This window comes from Sprattus sprattus (assembly GCF_963457725.1).
Source record: "Sprattus sprattus genome assembly, chromosome: 5".
Lineage (NCBI taxonomy): Eukaryota > Metazoa > Chordata > Actinopteri > Clupeiformes > Clupeidae > Sprattus > Sprattus sprattus.
Genome location: NC_137924.1, coordinates 41,138,626 through 41,162,958, shown reverse-complemented (window position 1 = coordinate 41,162,958; position 24,333 = coordinate 41,138,626). Strand labels below are relative to the sequence as shown.

General features: G+C 39.7%; 1 protein-coding gene across 1 annotated transcript; it reads left to right on the top strand.

The window, feature by feature from the left end:
- Positions 1 to 14,863: 14,863 nt before the first annotated feature.
- Positions 14,864 to 23,704, top strand: LOC308366206 (uncharacterized protein; the record flags this gene model as incomplete). The annotated part of the gene is made up of 3 exons (XM_080839841.1): positions 14,864 to 15,650; positions 22,037 to 22,060; positions 23,154 to 23,704. The coding sequence occupies 3 exons, from the start codon at positions 14,864 to 14,866 to the stop codon at positions 23,702 to 23,704; spliced, it is 1,362 nt and encodes a 453-aa protein (XP_080695967.1).
- Positions 23,705 to 24,333: the final 629 nt, after the last annotated feature.

Below are 24,333 nucleotides of genomic sequence, written 5' to 3'. Positions count from 1 at the left end.
GGACTATGGAAACGGGATTTGTGTTGAGGAGTTGCCATGGTAATGGGTTGACTTGTGTGTGGTTTCGGTTTCAAGATAAGTGTGGTTGTTCTAAGCACGCTTTATTAAACGGAGAGCTACCGTCTCATCCAAAGATATTCCTTCTCAATGTGAGTTCTTAAGAGAGCACTAACTTGGACGCTACAATAACATTGCAACAGTTTAATGACAGCGAAGAGCAGGCAGCCTTGCACAGAGCAAGCACAAACAGAGCTAGCCATCAATATAACAGAGAAAATGTCGAAAGGTAAACGATCAAAAGTGTGGCTGTATTTCGCACAAAAAGATTCAAACAACACGACGTGCAGCATATGCAACAACAAAATTGCATGTAAATGGGGGAGAGAACTCAAGAGGCCCTGAAGCTAAACTCTTAAAGGGGCAGTACACATTCACAAAACCAGTGGGTTTAAATAAATGCAAACTCAATAATATTTTTTTTACTCTGAAGGCAAACATGCTCATATTTCTGCAAAAATAATTACTGAAGTGTGAAGTGTGTGTACAGAGTGTGTTATGTATTTATTTATATTTATTTAAGTATACTGTAAACAGTTGTTATAAGTTAATATATTGTTCATAGTTTGAAGTTAAAAGGTTTGAAGCCAAGTGTTTTGTATTTATTTTTATTTATAGTATACCTTAAACAGTTAATATATTGTTAAATTTGAAGAAAACTATTTGCCTTGGCAATAAATAAGCCTTTAATGTCTTTAATTTAAAAAAAAAAAAAAAAAAAGAGTATCGGTTCTGGCACCGTTTAGGCACCGGTATCGTTTTAAAAGTATCGGTTATGTACCGGTATCGGATAAAACCCAAACGATACCCATCCCTACCCTGAACTCACTTCGTAGCATAGATTCAACTCAGTGATTGTTTTCAAGTTCTTTTTTCGCCGGTAGAGGGAGCGCGTCAATGATAGCTCTCCTCATCACATTGCGAAGCATAAGATTCTGTTCTGGATCAGTCTCAAGTTTTAAACGCCATTCATTCTCTGCGCGTTCAACGAACACCGACACATTCTCAGCCGGGTTGAGCTTGTCAATAACCATAGAAGACAGAGAAAATGTGTTGGGATAAGCTTCCCTCAAAGCTCTCCAGATAGCCGGGCGATGATTGTTGAATGACACCCCATCAACATCCGTGTTTCCTATCAAATGTCTAAGAGCCGCTCTGTTGAATATGGACATGGTAGTGTCTTTAGTGAGAATGTGGCTTAACAGAGACTTGATATCACCAAGCGCCAACGTTTTGCCCTCCATTTCGCTTTCAAGACGAGCTATGAATGCGCTAGCCCCCTCTTGTAGCACGGGCAATCGGTTCACCAATTGTAATTAAAGGCATAACCACATCAACAGTCTTAACAGACCCCTGCACTTCAGTTCTGTCTAATTCTTCTCTTTCCTGCTTCACTAAAGTATTTTCAATTTTAGTAATTTTCTTGTGCAATTTCTTCCTTTCTCTTCGTTCTTTTTCAACTGCATTTAAAACTTCCCTCTTTGTTAATAAGGTAACAGAGCATTGTTCAACTATATCTGTCTCTTCTTCTGTATCTTCTGATTCGCTACTCTCTTTATTATTAACCATTTTCCTTAAGTCTTCTAACTTTGCTTTCAGCTTTCCTTTGAAGGAATCCTGAGTCCCCAGTTCACTGTATGGTAATTGAGGGGCATATATGTGTTTTGAACGTGCACCTCCTTTTCCTTCCTCAGAGGATCCCTGGATTCTTGTCAGCAGCTGTCCCTTGAGCACACCCTCACTTATATGCAATCGTACTTGTGCCCCTTCTATTCTCTGTGTGCAGATTTAGCTACTTCTTCAATCTCGTCAATGGTTTTTATCACGTCGTCTTTTAGGTTTCTCACACCCCGTAGCTGCCTTGTCACTTTGTCATATTTTTTATGTCCTGACACTATGTTCCCTGATGACATAACGTCATTAATGAAAGATTCTTCCTTCTCAATTTCTTTCTTAGTATGAATCAGTCCATCTCTTGTAACATCCTTGGACATTGATTCCATTACATATTCTGTAAGAAAGCCAATTCTTTCATCCCAGTTTACCCTGAACGACTCATACTCAGTATCTACACGATTTTCTTTTACTGATGTCGGAATATCCCGACCCTTTTTCGTAATGTTTCTCTTTTGTATCCTTTTTAATTCGCGCATTGTGTGCTTGCCTCACTACACTCCGTTCCTGAGGGTTCATGTGGCTATAATCTATTCCCCCTATCATCACATTATCCTCCTCTCCAGAATCTTGAGTCACCGCCAGCGAAAATGCCTTATCGTTTTTTACATCCTGCTCTACAATACCCTTGGATAGAGCACTAGCTCAATCTACTGGTGATGAAGTTGGTTGCGGGGAACTACTTGCCTGTCCCTTGGCCACTGTACCTTCAACACACTGTAGTTTTCGCGCTATTCCTGTTATTTCATCCATCATCTGATCAAATTTTCTATCCAGGAGGTCATTCTTAATGTCTAAATCTCCCTGAACATTTCCTTTAAATTCCACTAAAGCCGCCTGAGCTACTGGTAATTGCGGATAGAGGCGATTCACTGTTGGTTCAGGAATATTTGAAAAACTATAAGGAGGAGGTGTGAACGGGTTTCTTCCCACATGCCAATTTTCTTCACACTCCTTTGGTTTAAGATCTTCTTTGCCGTGTTCTGACAACTGTTCCTTAACAGGACTTCTTTCTTTTAAGATCCTCATGAAAGCCCTTAGCGTGTGTAGCTTGATCTTTCGTTTCTGTTCTCTTTTCTCACTGGTGTCCTTATTTTTATAATCATATAACTTTCCTTCCATCTGTAAAATTAATTTAGCATCAAAACTACCATTCTTCGGCCATGGCGTTGAATCGGTCTTAGTACGCTCATTCCATTTTTTACATATTTTCTCAATTATACTTGCCTCTGTTGCACACAATTTACTAACCTCCTCCAGAGGGGTAACTTGCTCCGTATCTACCAAAGCCATTCTCTGAGTTCAAATTTTACGTGTTATATTCCTCTTAATCTCTGACTTGAGTAATATTAATTACAATGTTTTCTTTAACATAGAATCCTCCCAGGACACAATTTAGTACTCCTACTCCCCGACTTCAAATTCTTACAATCACCTAATCTTTTATCAATTAAAAATAATTACAATAACCTACAATGTACTACGTATTACTATACAAGTCCTCTTAATTAAACCCTCACTCCTTTTTCCTAATATATTCTTTTATCTTTATATTTTATTCCAATGACTTAAAAGCAACTCTAACAATTCTATCTCAAACTATGTAACGACAATAATATCAACTTTTCTCAAATTCACTACAACCACAATGCAGTCTCTTATCTGCTCTCTCCACCAGTCTCGAAATTACCTTCGAATATTCAATGACAATTTCTCATTTCAATGACAATTTCTCATTTATGATTCATTGACAATTCATAACTGAACAACTGCGTGTGGTGTTTATACCGGTATGTCTGTTGCTTAAGGAAATGTGTCAATCTTGTTCTCCCAGCACCCTTGAGTTTTGTACCTTATGTGTTGGATGTATTTAACTTATTTTCAGTTTAAATGCTTAATACTTCAACTCACAATATTTCACAGAATCGTCATTCTTTGAAACTACACATAACATAAATACCACACTCTTTACCGAAGAGAACATTACTCATCACGCTACACTTTATATAATCTGCATATAGTTCCCATGGCTGTACATCCACTCGTCCCAGGCCCACACACATTTATACGTTGCAAGGAGTTCCTCTCCTAATTTGCACACTTTCTTACTCGCAGAGTCCTGTTACCTTCACTCTGCACACCCAAGCCTTATCACAATGTTGAGATCCTCTCAATAATCACACGGTATGAAATCATCTCATCCGTAACTTAAAAAATGCGAGATCCTCTCGCCGCCACCCGGTATGAAATCATCTCATCCGTATCCTTTTTTAAAAAAATGCAAGATCCTCTTGCCGCCACCCGGTATGAAATCTTCTCATCCGTAACCTTTTAAAAAAATGCAAGATCCTCTTGCCGCCACCCGGTATGAAATCTTCTCATCCGTAACCTTCACTCTACACACAACAACAAACATATGTTTACACCAACAACTTAAACAACATATACGTTGATAAAAACATAAAACATATATTCCCAAGCTATTCCAATGCTCTTCAACCTTAAATCTCTGTAATTCAGAATTCTTGACTGAGGACTTTTACCCCGGAAAGACATGTCCTTCAACCCGGCTCTCGTTATCCGCAATAATTGTAGCAAAAGAAATTAAATTGAAAGTACTATCTCCCTTGGTCTGAAGAACACGGTAGCATCGTTTGCATAATGTTCAAAAGTAGGGTGACTTGACGTCCTGTTTTACCCCTTCATGTCCTCTTTTAGAGACCTAACAAAATGCGTCCGGCAGGGATTCCAAAAGCGTCCGGGATTTAGCCTCGTCGGATATTTGTGTTTCTCTGGGTGTTTCACAAACTAATATTACGTCTTTTGGAAAGGGTATCTCCGTTACGTTCCACCTTTTTGCGCGTGATCTCATTGGTCGACCGCCTTCCCAGTGTTGCCAGATATGATAATTGTCCTCCAAAATGAGCCTATGATACCATATGCCATTTCCAGTCTGGCAACACTTCACACCTGGCCGCCTCCATTAGTTTCATCGTTTACAATAGTAAATGGCAGATCTGCGTGTGAAAAACTTGTCAAAACTTCGACTGGAACACCGAAGCGTGTACTTCCCCCGTCAGTTTCAGAAGAAGCGCAGCACCGATTCTAACAGCTGGCACCGGCGCTCACGGTTCCTAAGGTGCTTTAAAAAAATGGGTATCGTCTGTGTTTTGTTATTTTAGTACCGAAAGGTATCGTTAGTATCGGTTCTCGTGACATCCCCACTCTACACTGACTGGGCTATACACTGACAACATAGGTATTATGATAACATCTACCTTCATCTGAAATCCTTTGACGTACTGTCAGGCATATGTCTGGATGGGCCTCCAATAACTCAAGAAAAATGTCTTTGTCAACTGCTGTGTCAGTTTCATCGAACATTTCAAGTGTCAGTTTCATCGAACATTTCAAGATGAGCAGCATCCTGAAGTCCAAACTTGGTTTTGACTGTAGAAATGCAGAATGTAACCATAAAGTCACCTGAAACAGAATAAATAACTTTGCTTTTATCTTTTTTTATTATTATTATAGGCTTACATTTATTTGGGGCAATATTATGGTACTGCATCTTGGATTAGTAACTCTGCACTTCTTTGTGTTAATGGTAGACTAAATTAAACAAGTCTGCCGCAACAGTGATACAGATCATTAATCAAAGTATTTTTTTTTAATATGAGACACAAAAGTCTACAATAAACTGTGTTACAGGTATAGCCTAGTTTTTAAAAAGATGAGCTACATCCAGTCTTGTGATATGAGGAGCTGATACATGGACAACATATCTTGTTAAGCCTCTTAGAATATCTTACCTTCACTTATAAATTCCAAATAAGTGAAGCTGGCGCGCAATTTGATGTACTTCTTTACACTGAGGTATTTCACTTTCAGCAACATGTCCTCAAACTGCACCTGGTGGCGAAAGTAGGGGAAGGGGAGGAAATTAAACTATATTACCATATATTTAACCCATGGTTTAAGTGGCAATGAAGTTTGTTGCATACAACAATGGGCCTCATTTATAAAACGTTGCGTAGAAACCATCCCGACATTTCCTGAAATGAGCGTAAGTGAGATCCACAGGAAACAGACGTACACACAAAAAACACGTGTACGCCAATCCTTCGGTTATGAATCACAAATGCTCGTGAAATTGTGCGCAACTGAATCTCCGCCTTCAAAACGCCCCTATTTAATCTAATCAGCATATTATCAATGCACAAACAGAGCGCATCCTCAATGCACAAACTCTCTGTGACAGTGGCAAGCAAGAAAGAAACATGTAAACAGAATAATTAAAGTGAGGTTGACATCAACGTTCTGCTGATGGAACAGCAGATGCGGGCCAAAAAATCGTTAGAAAGCCTGTCTGGTGGCGTAATGGCAAAAGCAAAGTATGTGAAATGTAGTACCAGCAGCCGTAGCCGCTTCTACGGCAGCAGCACCATGGCTTTGGTGCGCTCCACTACCGACCGCGCACGGGCATGTGCTGTATTGAAGTGGGCTTCCTAGGCTGTTTGAGTGTGCACAATCTGGATGAGAATACATTGGCAACCCTGTTTTACGCAGGAAATCCTCTTTCACAATTTGCTGTTCCTGGGCACTGTATGGAATTCTAATTGATGCGGGCATATAGAGGGATAATACTACAAAGAACATCGGGCAAAATTCTGCTTAATGATGACGGGGATGCGGGCATATAGAGGGATAATACTGCAAAGAACATCGGGCAAAATTCTGCTTAATGATGACGGGAAACCTGAACGTGTATGGCCTGGTTGCATCTGGTGCGCCTCTGTAGACGAGAGGACATTTGGGCACAACGCTCTCGGCAACAGTACCTGCTTATCAGCCATACATCATCTTGTGTCAAAAAGTCTGCGCGATCACGAAGAATCCCTTTCTCTCCTTATTGCGCAGTTGGCAATATCCTCTAACAACGCCAATGCAGCCATATCTCCTAATGAAAACTAAGCCACTATTAGACTTTCTATAGGCTATAGATTGAGCGAAATGTTTTACACTTGTGAAATTAAAACGGAATACCTATTAGACGTGAATCTCATTCATGTGTGAATTGTTCTAATAGTTTAATTGATTTTATTGAGCGAAACATTAGCCCTAATGGTGACGGTGGTGCTGACGATGATGATGATGAAACTGCGTGTCGGCGCTTTAAGTTCTAAATTCCTGCTGTACTCCAGTATTGCCACAAGGAAATGTACTTACACGAACTAAAACCAGTCGTAGAGATACGTCCTTTTCTACGTCTAAGACGGTTTTTATAAATCTGTACTTAGACGTGGATTTGATCGCACACACAGTCTAAGATCAATTCTGTGCGTAAGTACGTTTTATAAATGAGGCCCAATGTGCGCTTAACATGCTTCCTACTTTATATAACAAAACATCCTTAGTACATTGATAAATGCATTTCTTACATTTGAAACCGGCTTTTCTAACACATGCACAGCTCTGTCTGACATATGGCTATCGATAGCTTGTTGGTAGTCGTTTTTCAGTGTTGTATATTAACGAAGTGGAAATACTTCGTTACTGTACTTAAGTAGTTATTTTGGATATCTGTACTTTACTTTACTTCTTATATTTCTGTTGACTTTTACTTTTACTTCGCTACATTTTGCAAAGAAAACTGATACTTTTACTCAGATACATTTCCCCTGAAACCTTCGTTACTCGTTACAAAATCGAATCATCTTTAGAAAAAATAATAATCATGAGAGTGATGATACTAAACGTCGGGGAATGTGGTAGAACACAGACACTGACAGATATAGTGCTTGGCCTCGTCCTAGCCATGCTTATACAGTCCTAGGAGTTTTGTCTGACGTAGCAACGGTAACTAAGGGGGCTTTTGCGAACCATAGACATATATAGATGCTACGTCAGACAAAACTCCTAGGACTGTATAAGCATGGCTAGGACGAGGACAAGCGCTGTATCTGTCAGTGGCAGTGATTCTTTTTGGAGTAATATATCCGCGATATCCTCGAGATCAAGGCAAAATGGACTGCAATATGCAGTGGAAGAACATATCAAAAACTTTAAGATCAACAACGAAGGGGACACAACAATAATCGAAGCAAAAGCATATAGTTCTCAATCAGGGAATAGCTCAGAGTGCAATTCCAGACGGTAACATTTACATTTTGACGTCAACATTAACATTTTGATTTTAGCATTAACACATTTGTTGAAGAGACTATGTACTAGAAGTGGTAATAATACTAGTTGACATTAACCATAACTGTTTTACCCCTTTTCCACCAAAGCTGGCTCTGGGCTGGGTTTTTTTGAACATTTGTGGATGTTATCTTAACTAGATAGGGTGTTACCTAGCAAAAGTGTAGATCGCTATCTAGGTATATTTGCTCATTTTAGTGAATAAACTTCATTATTCTCAAAATTCTGACCCTTTGCTTTTTTATTTACAGCATTTACTTTTTTTACTTTTACTTTCAATACTTAAGTACATTTAATATCAGAAAATTACTTTTGATACTTAAGTACAGTAAAGATCAGATACTTTAATACTTTTACTTAAGTACTATTCTAAAGGGTGACTTTTACTTTTACTTGAGTAATTTTCCAGTAACGTATCTGTACTTTTACTCAAGTATGGCTTTTGAGTACTTTATACACCACTGTCGTTTTTTTCATATGGCATGCTAGGCTAGAAGTTGCATCATATAAAATATCGGCGGCATCGACCCTCCCTCCACTGACATATTTCGTTTAGTGTAAAACACTGAATAGTAGCCTATTTCGCTGAAGCCAAAGCAAAGGGGAAAGTGTTCCCTTTGTTCATGCTAATTACTGCTTCCCTTACCATTAGCAAGCAATCAATATCTATACTGCGTTATCCTTTTGCGTTTGGTCAAGCAGAGTTAGGCGTAACTACTTCGACGACAAAACTTGACTTAAACTGTCTTTATATAAGATTCTTACCTTTTTAACAGAATATTCCTGACAAGAACGTTCTCTCCCCTTTACAGCTGTGTAAATGAGCAAGGTGCAATTATCTGTCGAGCTCACCTTACCACAAGCTGCCAGCTACTAACGTTATGACAAATTCAAATTCTAACGTCTGCATTTTTTAAAAGAGTACCCCCCCCCCCCCACCCCCTCATTCAAAAGGAATAAAATGGCTCGCATTTCTTTTAAAACACTATTAAGCACTTATTATATGTACATTTATTTTCTCTGTATAAACCTGTGGAAGATGGTCAGCTTTACTTAGGCTAAGGTATCCTGGCGTTTAGGCTACCAGACAGTTTATTAGTAGCCTAACCTAAGCTTCCACATTGGCAAAATGTTGCGTGCTTTAGATAAATACCGTTATTAAAATTTTTTGAAATATTTATGCCTAATTATGATTTTAATTAAAACAAACTTAAATTCTAATGTATGGTTCTTACCTTAACAAACTCCACGATCGATCTCGACACCAAACTTCTAGCAGCCTCTTCATGCCCAAGAGCGCGTAAAAACGGGATGTAGAAATCAACTCCAAATAAGTGATGGGTATTGACTACTTGAAATAACCCCAGCTACAGAGCGTTTTCAGCACTGTTAGTGTTACAATAACTCTAAAATCAACACTTGTTAACTCTGAATAGTTAACACCGAAAATTTTAACTCAAATTAACACTACCGATTTTGCTGTGTAGGTGTAATATAATAGTCATTATATATTGTATTCTCCACACAAGGTTTCAACTTTATTTGTGTTTAAAATCTTATTTTTGTTTCACTATTTTGAAACTTTTTGAACCCTTGCATCCTGTGGTTAGTCTCCAGTGGTTTGTTGACTTCAATTTAGCTCAGTAACCAGAAATTGCCAGAGGCTTTACAAGATAACACTGAGTGGATCCTTGTTGGATTCCATATAACTGGAATTAAATAAAACATTGGTATCTGGCGAGGTATGGAGAAGGGCAGGTACACCCTTTGCCTCTGTAAGGAATGCCAAGTCACTAAGGTTTAGCAATCAGATACCTTATCTGATTTACAATGAACCCAAGAGACCCTCCTTTTAAACACACACACACACACAAATGTCCAAAATTGTCTGACCGTGAGTTCTGATTCTGAACTGAGTCATCTCCCACAGAGGCAGAGAAAGATGGGGTTAATTTAGTGTAAATGTGTTTTTGCTGATGTTCTCATGTGACTTCCTCCATCCTTCTTTCACTATGACAATGACAATGACACACACACACACACACACACACACACACACACACACACACACACACAGATGTCCTTATCAATTGCTCAATGGCCCACCCTCACTACACTGGCATGCACTTATTCTACCCACTCTGTGCTAGCTTTTCCTGCAGTGTAAATAATTGCCTCCAACATACTTTTCTGTACCATTACCAGATGTATTTCGAGCATGCTCATCCTGAATTTTTCTGGCATGTTTTTGATTCTCTCCCCTCCCCTCCTTCCTGTTAACAGGGAGTTTCTCCTTGCCCCTGTTGCCATTGTGTTTGCTCTAAGGGAGTTTAGGACCTGGGCTAACATGAACCACATGAACATGAAGAATATCTTACATTGTCTAAATGTAAACCCTCATGACCTGATTCTTCTCCCATGAGCGAAGAGAAGGATTGGATTTTCGCTGATGCTGAACCTTTAGTTTTCTGCAGTTTAGCAGAATTATTGCTGCTGGATTCTCCCAGTATTCTCCCACCAGGGGCGGAGTGGCCATCGGGACGACCGGGAGATTTCCCGGTCGGCCAGGAGGCCAAAGAGCTCATGAGAAGCAGCCTGCAGACTGCCCTGCGCAGCCGTGTAAAGTTCATGAGCAGTCCATTGAGTTAAAACTAATAAAATCAGGTCATGTTCCCGTGAAAATCTCCCAGTTCTACACTAGTACGAGTAAAAGTAGTCCAACCAATATATATAGCACTTGTTGTCTCTGTACATCTCACTTATGGTGTGTGTCAAACTCACTTTCATTAATCCAGCCTACTGATTTTTGCTTAGCCTCCTATCTTGATCTAATTCTTTTTATTCAGACTTTACATAACTTTCATGACCAAAAATATAAATTGGCCAGCGATTAAATTAGTTTTTTTGTTCAAAAATTAATGTAGAATGGTCGGATCAAAGCCTCATGGGAAATGCCTTTATCCAGTGAACGTAGGCGGATGAAAAAGCGGCGGTCAGAGAGAGAGAGCAGGTGAAGCGGACCTGATGGAGGGAAAGAGGGGCCGAAAAGGCCAGAATGAAAAAGAGGCGGATGCTGGAGGAGAGTGCATCAAAATGGTCAAGAATTACGGATTTATTCCAAAACAACCAGCCGGCGTCAACTAGTGATGCAAGTGAGTTGACAGGACACATTGTTGCGAATTAGCATAACATTTGAGCCAATACGAGACACGATTTGTTCCGTAACTATTTCCATAAATGTACATATACAAATACACATGTCTGTCACCCACACATCAACACTAAATCTAACAATAATGATCAAAAGCCGCCTGTTTGTTTGTGTAGTTGATATATGGGAGGTGGAGGGGATGGGTTGGGCCAGTTTTGGGCACGTTGTGGGCCGGTGGTGGGCCGGTGCAGTCAGAATTGTCCCGGTGGATTTTTGTGTCCCACTACGCCCCTGAGACATACAGACATGTATGCAAACTTACTGGTTTATAAGTGGCCTTCAGAAAAATGGAATGGTTTTGGCATTTGAAATCTGGAAAGGTATGTAAAGAGGTTGCCTATATTTGAGGCATAGCACTGTGAAGTTTGAACCAGATGACGCAGCTGTATACTTGATCAAACTTTACGGGTGAATAGGGTTATTGAACTACAGTGCAGGAACATGTGGTTCTGCTGACCATTCCTTTCCATTTCAATCTGCCACATCAGGGAGGTTTTAGTCAGTCAGTTACCCCAGTGAGCTGTACAATGAAACTAAGTAACCTCCCTTTTGACGTGTGTTTAAGATGGCCGCTTGCCTTAACAAGTGAAGTCTTGTAATTTCTCACACATTGAGAGGGCCTGAACATAAACAAGAAACGTGTCCACCAATGTCTGAACATGAACTCTAAACAGAATGTTCAGAAGGGGTAATGGAGAGTAAATGTATTTTGCTGATGCTGTCAGCTGCTGGGACTTCCTCTATCCTTGTTTCTAGTATAAAATGGGCCAAACACTGTGGGTCTGCTGTTCACCTACAGTCACTCTCCACAAGACAGAGTGGAGAAGATCTCATGATCTGAGCTGGTAGAGAAGAGCAGGGGAGAATGGAGATGACTGAGGGCAACTATCGACAATTATACCCTGGTGGAGTCTACACACCCTCTATGGACAACAAGGGCGTAGGTTTGGTCTCAGCATTGGTAGGGACACTGCCCGGCAGACCCCCCCACCCCCACCATAAATTGAAAAATGTAGTTGATGTTATATTTAACAGGCAAACTTTATTAGAATATATTAACATTTGTGTACTTACTTGTGGAACTTGGAACTGATTTAAACATAATAAGAATAATAAACCCTTAGTTTAAATAAAAAACTAAACGTTCTCCACATTTCTTGACATCACATGTTTTTGTTGTCCTTTTTGGATATCCCAAACATGAGTAAGACCTCATCTCAAGCCCTGATGGTCCAGCTGCTTCTTCCTCAACCTGCACTGGATTTCTTAGTTTCCTGAATGCATTTCAAAATATTGCCTTAATGAACAAAATGACCTAATGATAAGTACATGCAGTGCATTTGTTTGTTCTGAAATTAATTTGTATTTTGTAATATGTGGGTAAATGGTTAAGGTTTTATGGAGCTGTACTAAACCTACATCATCTGGATTGCAGTGCAATGAAATAATGTAGTCATGAATTATATGCTACATACATTTGGGCATCCCAATTTATTGCACCTTTTTACTACCTTCAAGTATAACATGTATTCTCAAAATAGCCAGTGTGATTGATTACATTCATGGGTAAAATTGTCTAAACAGGGTAGGGTAGCTTATCCTTCTGGCTTCAACAAGACGAGATGTAATGCAAGCTAAAGTTTCATGCCCTACACACTAACAACTTTCAAAACATCTTTCCATTGTACAATGGGTGGCGATTTAGGGTTAGCAGCTTCGCAATGTGGGTAGTTTTCCGACTAGCTAACTAACAGTGACCTGGGCTTTTTGATAGCTCTATGGGTGGAAAAAAACTTCTGGCATCTATATTCTTTTTAGGTGGCTTTTCAGAGCACAAAAGGGTCAAAATATCAATGCTGAGACCAAACGAAATACTGATATGAGGCGTTATTATTTCCTGGCGAATTTAGTAGCTTACCGTACCTACTAGCAGCACTCTTTCAGGATTCACGTAGTGTTTCTCTTCAGCCAATTAAATGACAGCATCTTGTCTCACAGGCGCATTGGAAAACTTAGAAATGTATTTCTAACTCTTCTGGGCGACGAACATTGTATTGATAATAATACGAATGAGTTTGCAAATATATTGTGCAAAATAATTTTCTCAAATTAACAAAATATTGGTAGGGACTTTTTTGTCTTTCCCAAACTTTGGTCGTGGCTAGTCCCTACCAACCCTATGCAAACCTACGCCCTTGATGGACAAGCATGAAGAAACAGACACTGGCGAGTTTCCCTGCAAGACTTCAAACTCCAGAGAGAATTTGGAAGTCCAAAGTCTTCAACCCTCTGGTAAATATTTCTAAATATACATTTATAATCATGGGAACTCAATAACTCATGGTTCATCCTGGCAGAGAAGGCTGACCTTGTTTCATGAATAGCAGCTTGTATGAATTTTGAGATACATTTTTGAAGTAAGATAAATTATCATCGAGTTTAACTGCGCCCATTGTTTGAATTATTAGACAGTGGAGAAAAGAAGGAAGGTGAGAAGTAAAAGTAAAAATGGAGATGAAGTTTATGAGTAAATTAGGAGCTATGAAAACAAAATATTGTCGTCTTATACGAATATGATCAGAATCAGAATCAGAATCAGCTTTTATTAGCCAAGTTAGTTAGCACAAACAAGGAATTTGTCTTGGTGCAGTGGCTCTCAGTGTGCTTATCCTACACATATTACACATATATACATCACAACACAAAACAATACAACAGTGCAAATCAGTACAACAGTGCAAAAACAATACAATACAACAGTGCAAAACAATACAATACAACAGTGAAATGGTCAACAATCCAGTATGTCTTCAATATAATATCCAAGGAGTATATAAACAATAGTGCAAAGTGGAGAGTCCAGGAAGCGTAGGCATAAATAAATACTATATGGTATTGGGTTATACAGGAAGGGTGAAATAAATAGATATGGTTGCGGGGGTAATTCTACATTGGTTATTTTTACAGTGCCACAGAGGGTTAGCTGTTCAGGAGAGAGACAGCAAGAGGGAAGAAACTGTTCTTGTTTCTGGAGGTCTTGGCGAACAGAGATCTGTAGCGCCTACCAGAGGGGAGGAGTTGGAACATGTTGTGTCCAGGGTGGGAGGGGTCTGCAGTTATGTTTCCTGCACGCTTCTTGACTCTGGATGTGAACAGGTCTTGGATGGTGGGCAGGTTGGCACCAACGATCCAATGATGATGGCAACAGTCTGCATTTTTAACCACAATAATTTGGGAATTTTGCAGTAGATGTAGTTCCTATCACATAGTGTTCAGACGTTGAAGAATTGATTGAGAAATGTGTATAAATGCAGAACTTGGGAGAAAGAAAATTAGCTTAGCCAGGTAATATCATCATGTCTAAACAATATGAACCCATGCAATTATTTTCTGCTTTTGATTACAGAAAGCAACTCTGTTTTGAACATCTATTCTAAAATACTTTATTTGTTGTAATTCAATGTACATTCAATGTAATGTCAATGCAAAGACTGAACCTATGCAATTATTTTCTTGTTTGTGATAACAGAAACCATGTTTTAAATGTTTAAATACTGTGTAATGAGATGGAGTCTCAAACTCCCATTATGAAGTATAATCCTACCTGTTATTTATTTGCTGTATTTCCCATCTTTAGGACCCTGGAAGAAGACTGCTGTGTGTCTTGGTCTGCTGTGTGCTCTCCTGCTTTCTGCCATCGTTCTTCTCAGTTTCAAAATGATGGAGAACAAACAGTTACCATCCAGCTACAAAGAGAAACTACAGATGCAGTCAGGTTACGACAACATGACCATAGAACACCAGCAGCTACAGATTACTCACAATAACCTCAAAGCAGAGAAATCCCAACTGCAGACCAGTTACAGCAATCTCAGCAGAGAGAAACTCCAGTTGCAGGGCAGCTATGATCACCTAAATAGAGAGAAATCAGGATTACAAACCAGTAATGTCCGTTGTACGACAGAGCAATCAAGTTTACAGAACACTTACAATAACCTCCTCAGGGAAAAATCACAACTGCAAACAGGATACAACAACCTAACTGAAGAGAATTCCCAGTTTCAGACCAGTTACAACAACCTGACTAAAGAGAAATCCCAGTTACAGACCAATTACAACAACCTGAACAGAGAGAAATCCCAGTTACAGACCAGTTATAACAACCTGAATAAAGAGAAATCCCAGTTACAGACCAGTTACAACAACCTGAATAGAGAGAAATCCCAATTACAGACCAGTTATAACAACCTGAATAGAGAGAAATCCCAGTTTGAAACCAGTAATGGTAACCTGAATAAAGAGAAATCCCAGTTACAGACCAGTTATAACAACCTGAATAAAGAGAAATCCCAGCTACAGACCAGTTACAACAACCTGAATAGAGAGAAATCCCAGTTACAGTCCAGTTACAGCAACCTGAATAAAGAGAAATCCCAGTTGCAGGACAAATTCCACACCATGGCTGCCGAGAAGGATAAACTGCAGAAGAGACTGTGTAACCTGAGTGAGTGTCCAGATCTGGTTGAATCGACTTTGGAAGTAAACTTGTATGGTAGAGTTTGTGGGATAAAAAATATATGTTTCACATTTAATTATGTAGGTTAGTATAGGATTCCATAGGATAACATAAATTGAATTGGTAACTTAGTGTGGCCATGTATTCTGTCTGACCTGTTGGGTAAGGTTTGATGAGCTAAGAGAGTTACTCAATGCTTGGGGTAAGGGGATCCTAGGTAAATATTCTTATCTATAGTGGAGGACGAGGTGGCCACAGTGTAAGAGTACGAGGGAGGGGTTTTAGGTATAAGAGATGGGTTTGACCAGAGAACTGTGGGCATTGTTGTGGGACATTTCATGAACATGGATTGCTTGTAACAATGCTCCCGATATCGTTAATAAATCTGCAGTACCACTCCAGTTGTCTGTAAGTAATTTTGACCACATAAATGGTGTCAGAAGTGGGATACCTATCTCCAAGGAACAGCGAGGAAGACCAAAGGCGCAGGACCCGACACAGATGAAGGGAGATCTATTTCTGATCTTGGGAGAAGGCCGTCGATAGCAACAAAGACATGCTCCAGCGGCACCCAGCCTGGCCAGAGGAATTCCTCCTGTGACCTGGATACGGTATCACCAGCTTGGTGGTCACAGACAACTGTGGTGAGTCCCTAATTTTACTTTAACAAATGCTAGTAAAATAGGGTTGTTGTGTGCACTGGTAATCCTACCAAGGGGTTTGGTAGACGAGGAAATCCTACCAAGGGGTTTGGTAGACGAGGAAATCCTACCAAGGGGTTTGGTAGACGAGGAAATCCTACCTAGATAGAGGTAGAAGCGGAAGCCTGCTTGGGATATTAGCAGACGGTAATCCTGCCTAAAGAGAGGTGGAAGATATGCATATATTTCCTGCCAAATAGACTGGTAGGAAATGTGGGGTATTTGATAAGGAATTTGTCACACTTTGTTTTGCTTTACTCTGATTTAGGCGTGAGGTAATTGGGGAAAAAAAATATCACTGGGACACTGCAAATATGGGGAATAATATGAGTAAAACTATTAACACACCTAGAGAAGTAGAAAGACCAGATGTTTGAGGGACATGTATAAAAAATATGGACCTGAATGTGTAGATGAGAACTTACTAGGGAAGGGAAATTTCCTTTAGAGGGAAAGAATGAAAAGTAAGTGTAGGAAAGTAAAAATAAGGTAGGGCTATGATGGAAAGTGGAAGTGTATGGGAAATGGGAGAAGGAAGCAATGGATAGACAAGAGAAAAGAAAGCAAGCTAGAGAGCAGAGGGAAAGAAAGGTTTTTACAGAAGAGAGAGGGGAAATGGCTGCCCAGAGGACTACAGACATGACAGCAGAAATGTTTGTGCAGAAGAATGAACCAGAACCAACAGCCACACTCCCTGTTAAGACCCCAGCCACCTTTGCCTCAGTCACTTCAGCCTCAGGTATTCCCGAAATTATTTCAGACTCAGTTCCTCCAGCTGTCTGTGCCACAGCCACCCCCATAGCTTACACAACCAGCTGCTGTTGCACAGGCCACTGTCCCCAGACCAACACAGTTTCACAGTAGGCGACTGGGAAGGAAGAAAAGGGGGGCAGGAGTGGATTGCAACAAGTATTGGCTGATTTGTTTACTGAACTGTGAACTTGTTATACAGCCACTGAAGATTGGACTAAAATAGCCATCTCAAGGTTTAAAACAAACAGCTAGAGAATTCTTGGGAAGAGTGGCACAGGCAGGGAATAGACATGGAGAAGGGACTACAAATGCAGCACAGGAGGAGCATTGATAAGACAATATTTCATCCTAGGAAAAAAAAAAAAAAAAAAAAAAGAGCTCATGGACTGTGTTAAGACTCATCTTGTTACTTGGAGTACTGCACCTCCCAATGAACTGTTATAATATGCTGAAATTCGTGAGAAGAGTGACCAAAAGAAGCCAGATGAATTTCAAGCACTTTCAAACAAGGGGGCAAACAGGTGGAGGCAAGGGGGGAAGGGAAGGACAGGGAGTGAGAAGAGGACAACAGTCAGCCCTTGGGGCACTAGGACCTTTTGTTGACACTTCTGATTTACTGATTGAATTGTCTGAATGCTGCAGCCCAGCCTAAACTCTCTCTCTCTTTGAATGTACATATTTTTTCTTTTTTGATTGATACAGGGACAGATATTAGTATGTTAGGAAAGAAGGATAGTGGAAAGTGTATGAAAAGTACCAGAATAGTGAATGTTATGGAAGCATCAGGTCAGCGGATAGCAAAGTCAGTTTTTACTCCAATATTACTACAATAGAAAAACAATGCATTACAACACCAGTTCATCCTCAGCAGTGTTTGCCCTGAAAATGTACTGGGCCGAGACCTAATGTGTAAGCTACAGCTTACTATTTCACTCACACATACTGGGGTTGGTTTAGAGGGGTCTCTTTTGTTTGTATTATCAGATAACTTGCCCAACTTGAAGTGGAGTTTTAAAGTCACCAGTCTTGGTCCAGGGAGATAAGGAACTTCCAGAGTGTTTGCAATGGGTGACAAATTCTTTCTCAGATATCACAAATCCGGAGAAATGGTACCAAGTCAATCATATCGTTAAAGAAAATTGACATAAGCTAGCATTATTATGACCAAACGCTACACTGCAGCTGGAGTAGACCTGAGACCTGGTGTTTTTTTTTTTGTTTGCAAACTCAACTTTTTCTCCCCATGTGCCTTTAGAAAGAAAAAAAGGGGATAGTGTGATTGTGGACTTTTGGTTAAAGCATGTGTACATGCTGATAATTGGGTGTCCATTCAACATACCCCTGGATTGTTTTATTCATCCTCTCTGGAGGCATACTTTTTTCAAAAATGGAGCTCCTTAATTGTACAAAGACATATTTTTGTAAAGCCTGAACCTTCCTATTTACAACAGCAAGAGACTTTAACTTTGTCTGCTGAGGAAAGAGCAACTCTGAGACATTTTGTGCTTGGATATTAACTTAGACAGAGAGGACACAGCCTCTCCAAGCATGTGCAAATAATTGTAAAACCTTGACTGACTAATTGACTTGGACTGACAACTCTGATAAAGTTTGTGTTGATTTAAGATAGGCGTTAGGATTATGACCAGCCATTTAATTTGTTTGTGTGTGAGAAATTAGGTTACATGCAGGGGGTGTTCTGTAAACAATATGGGGGGCAGCATAGACATGTGGTATACTTATTTAAACAATTAGAAGAATTTGCTAGAAGAATGATTTCTTGTTTAAAAGCAGTTGCAGCGGCTGCCAGTGCAGTGTTAGGTAGTGCAGATATAGTATTGTTGCATTCACTAACTGTGAATGTCCCACATGAAGTACATTCATTGCTTTTACAAGAAAAAAAAAACAGCACATCTTACACCGGCGCGTCTCTTAACTTATCAGCATGTGTTATTAACCCTTTCTCGTGTAACACTTACATGTTTCACAACACTTAATCCAGTGTCTCTGCTGTCGATAGCCGAGAATAGTGATTTACCTGACATTTCTGAAACACCTGTCTCTAACCCTGATTTAATCTTGTGTGTTAATGGATCATCTATGAAACTGGAGTCCGGAGAGGGGGGAAGAGGTGTTTGTAGGGAATCCTTTTGAAATGATAAACTCACCCCTCACAGGAAGTTTTTCTGCTCAAGCAGCTGAAATGATAACCTTGGTGTGAGCATGGAATTTGGCAAAAGGCAAATCTGTAATATGTGATGAAACTAGTTTATTGGATAAGACCATTGAAAAAAAAAAGGGGATAAACTGCGGGCATGATAAAATATGAATGTGCTATGATGGCCACATGGTAACTTCATACATGTTATTAGCCCTGTTGCTTTGTGCACACTTTGATTTTTAGTGTGCAAAGGGGGGTATAAGAAAAACATTTGAATATGGGGTTATGGTCACCCTATTTATGGGAGGTATGGGATTACAGTATGTATAATGCTATGTTTGTAGCATACAAAATTTATTTTGCACCAGGATTCACTACAGTAGCAGCCATGTATTGTTACAATGAGAGTATAAGGAAGGGCATCATCCATCACCTGAAAAATCCATTTGAACAGAATTATGATGGATTTCATCCAATTGAACAAATGCAGAAGATATGAATATTGTTTGGTTATAGTGGATATGTTTTCAAAATGGCCTGAATGTTATCCAGTCAAGCATGCAAATGCCATATCAGTGGCTAAGGCTTAAATGAGAGATGTTGTGCCTAGATGGGGAGTTCCAAAGAAACTAACCTCAGATAATGGAGCACATTGTGTCAACAGAATCAGTAAAATGCTGTCTGAGAAATTGCAAATGGACTTCAGAACCCATTGTGCATAACATCCACAGAGTACAGGTGCTATGGAGATAACTAATTCAATGTTGAAAGCAAAACTGACTAAAATTACAGTGTCAATAGCGATGGATTGGGTGACTGCACTTCCTTTAGCTCTCTACCTCAGAGGCCGTTCATTCAAGATCAACAGGGCTTAGTCCTTTTGAAATTTTGACTGGACGTCCTCTGACGGCTCCAGGGTTTACTAATCCACCTAACTTAGAGGATGTAAATAAAAAATGACTAGTTACATGCGAGGACTGATTGCTGCTCTGTCTTGTGTGTCTCAATAGGTGGCGTCGGCCTTTCCACAAAGTTTCCAAAGGACACACCCAGTTGAGCCAGGAGCCTGGGTTCTGATCAAAGATTTAAGGAGGACGAATTGGAATCACAGTGATGGAGAGGACCATTTGAAGTACTGTTATCTACATCTACGACTGTGAGGATAAAGGAAAGAGACACTTGGGTACATCTCTCACACTGCAGAGTGGTGAAAAATCTGGAACAATACATCAACTGAATTGGATTGGTAATAAGAAAGGATTGGTAAACAATCTTCAGGAGGCTAAAGAATATAGGCGTCAGGGTAGATTCATAGGTATCACTAGCACCACATCAAAGTATTTTTCTCAGTTTAGCTAGAAAACCGTTACAAGTTTGTTGTTTTTGTTTTCATTTTATTTGGACAGTTACCTGAGGAGGGTCTAAAACGACCCAAGTCAGCTCTGCTGTCGAAGACTAGATTAGGATTTATTTTTGAGTTTTTGAATAACTGAGAAAACACAAGATGTTGGTTTTGGTTTTGTTGATGTGTGGAACGAATAAAGTCTGTGTTTTAGCCTTCCATGCCAAAACAAGATTAAACTGGAGTCTGGGAAACCCTTTAACTTTAGGAATGTTTACGACCTGATAAGAGAGGGGGTCACGATGTTACCTGAGACTAAACTTGTCTGATAGAAGGTAGTTAGTGATTCGTATGCATCTTTGCCTTACTCTATGTGGTGAAACATTTGGTATGATCAATGTATTTGGGAAACCTAACAGAAGTGATTATATGTTTCAGGGTAGTCCCATGCCAACTGAAATGTATGAAGATGTTTTTTCATTCGAAGAAGTTCCAAATAATGAGAGAGGAAATATGGTAGTAACAGAAGTGTACAATGAGTCTGACCCTATTTTGAAAAAACCTGGTTTAAATGATAGATAGGCAATTGGAATTTCATGTTGTTATTTTATTTTCCATGAGTAATTGTTATTTCTTTTATTTGTATGTATAATATGGAGTTACATTTCAATAATTAGATAACTTGGAGGAAGTAATTTGTAACCATGTTTTGCTATTATGTGTGTTTAAGGCCAGTAATCAAATGTAATGATGATACATATAGTTTCTCTAGGTGTGGTACTATAGTACCACAAGGGGGGAATGTGGGATAAAAAATATATGTTTCACATTTAATTATGTAGGTTAGTATAGGATTCCATAGGATAACATAAATTGAATTGGTAACTTAGTGTGGCCATGTATTCTGTCTGACCTGTTGGGTAAGGTTTGATGAGCTAAGAGAGTTACTCAATGCTTGGGGTAAGGGGATCCTAGGTAAATATTCTTATCTATAGTGGAGGACGAGGTGGCAACAGTGTAAGAGTACGAGGGAGGGGTTTTAGGTATAAGAGATGGGTTTGACCAGAGAACTGTGGGCATTGTTGTGGGACATTTCATGAACATGGATTGCTTGTAACAATGCTCCCGATATCGTTAATAAATCTGCAGTACCACTCCAGTTGTCTGTAAGTAATTTTGACCACAAGTTATGTCTTAATGCAAAGATAATTTCATACTTAACTGTGTTACTTGATGTTATGTTAGGCACTGTAAAGAATGTTTTTAGATCAGTCAACTTCACCCTTGTAGGGATAGTCGAATTAATGTTGTTAGTAGAATTTCTTTAGATGTTTATTTTCAAATGCCCTACTAGCATTAGGCTAAGTATACAACTGAGGGGCATATCTGAAGAATTGTCTTCCCTTCTTTAACACAGGAATGGATATTACAAAGTATGCAGGTATGTCTTGCCATGCCATGAACACATCCTTTTGTTGCTTAATTTGTTAGTATTTTGCAATAATAGCAATGTGCTGTTTACCACTGTTACCACAAGCATCATCTTAATAGCTTTGGGTGTTGAATTTGTATGGTAGAGTTATGTCTGGATGCAAATTCTCATACTTAACATTTCATACTTAACTGACGTGTTACTGGATACTTCACCTTCCAAATGACAATTAAAAAAGAAATGTAGATGAGTTGAGTTCAGTAAGTGCACATAATAACAGACAGGGGCGTGCACAGGAGGGGGTTAAGGTTCCTCGGGCAACTGCCCATTTGCCCTCATCGTCTGAAGTTGCCCCTCCGAAGGAAATATGTATTTTTTAAATAGTATTACGGCGGCAGAACTTCATGTATGCCTTGATAAAATAATCGCGGAATAAGCGTCCAGGGGGCAGGCCGAGGCGACGGTTAGTGAGAGTTTCAAGTGATATAGGCAAAATATGCGTTCAGGGGATGGGGGCGTGGCAGCGGTGGTTAGTGAGAGTTTTAAAATGTTATAGGCAAAATATGCGTCCAGGGGATGAGGGCGCGGCAGCGGTGCTGACAGCAACTCCCTTCAAAATTCCTGTGCACGACCCCTTAAAACAGACACAGATGTACACAGGTATGTCTTGCCATGGCCAAACAAAAATCCTTTTCGTTTCATTTATTAGAATTTTGGAATAATAGCAATGTGCTTATTACCACTGTCTGTAAAAAGCAAAAAAGCTAAACTTCCTTTGTTCAGATTTTTATTTTTTAAATGAACAAACCTTGATACTCACATTCACTACTAAATTATTTGGACAAACACCCCATTTTGTTACACTTTGTTGGTATACTTACATATGGGTATATCTCAAAAATTGATTAGGCCAAAAACATTTTAATTGTACTTATACTTTACCCAATTTGCACACATTTCCTTAAGTGCCAATGTCTTCTTCAAGCTTTTGAAGCTGTCAAGTCCTCCAACCTTTTGCCTGTTTGGGTGCCTCACAAACCTGCTTGGACCTTCGGTGGTCACTGCTTGTAATTATACTGACATGTGATTTACTCTCTTGCAGTGGATGTGACTCTGGACCCTGATACAGCTCACGACTACCTCATCCTGTCTGCTGATGGGAAACAAGTGAAGGATGGTGGCTCACCACAGAATCTCCCTGACAACCCCAAGCGCTTTTCTCCTGTTGTTAATGCTCTTGGAAAGCAGGGGTTCACCTCTGGTAGATTTTACTATGAGGTTGAGGTCAGTGGGAAGACTGCATGGACATTAGGAATAGCCAGAGAGTCCATTAAGAGGAAGGTAAACATTCTCCGGAATCCTGAAAGTGGATACTGGACAATATGGCTTAGAGATGGGAATCAGTATAAGGCACTAGCTGATCCTTATGTTCTCCTCTCCCTTAAAGAGAAGCCAGAGAGGGTGGGGGTGTTTGTGGATTATGGGGCAGGTTTGGTCTCCTTTTATGATGCAGACAGATGGAATCTACTCTACTCTTTCAGGGGTGTCTCTTTCAAGGAGAAAATCTATCCTTATTTTAGTCCATATCTTCATGATGACGGCACAAACTCATCACCTCTGATTATTGTCACTCCAATTTTGTGCACAAAATGACTTTTAACTTGCTGCTATTTTATTATGCTTAATAGTTTTTTTTACTGCTTTTACTCATCACTTTTAATCCTGATAGATAGATAGATAGAGAGATAGATAGATGGATACTTTATTGATCCCGAGGGAAATTAAGGTCATCCAGTAGCTTACACTTACAAACAAACATGAATAACAATAAATACAAAAATCACAATAAATACAAAAACAATACACATAGGGAGAACATGTACACATGGGGGTGGGGTGTTTACATATAACATATACATATAACAATGTGCTTTACATGTGACAGGGCTGTATGTAGTGGAAAGTTGTGCAAAAGTGTTCCTGTGCATGTGTGGATAGTGCAAAGAGTCCTGTGCTTGTGTGTGTGGGGATAGTGTACAGTGATATAAATACTTAAATAAAGGAAAGGCAGTCCAAGGGGCTAGTGTAGCCAGTCAAAAAAGTAGAAAAAGGAAGGAAAAAGGATGGGCAGTGGGATGGAATGAGGTGTGAGGAGAAGAGGAGGGCAGACTGAGGTAGACTCATGCAGAGAAGTCCATCTCCCTCCCCCTCCCCTTCTGTGTGGCGTTATAGAGCTGAATGGCCCTGGGGACAAAGGACTTCCTCAGCCTGTCTGATGAGCA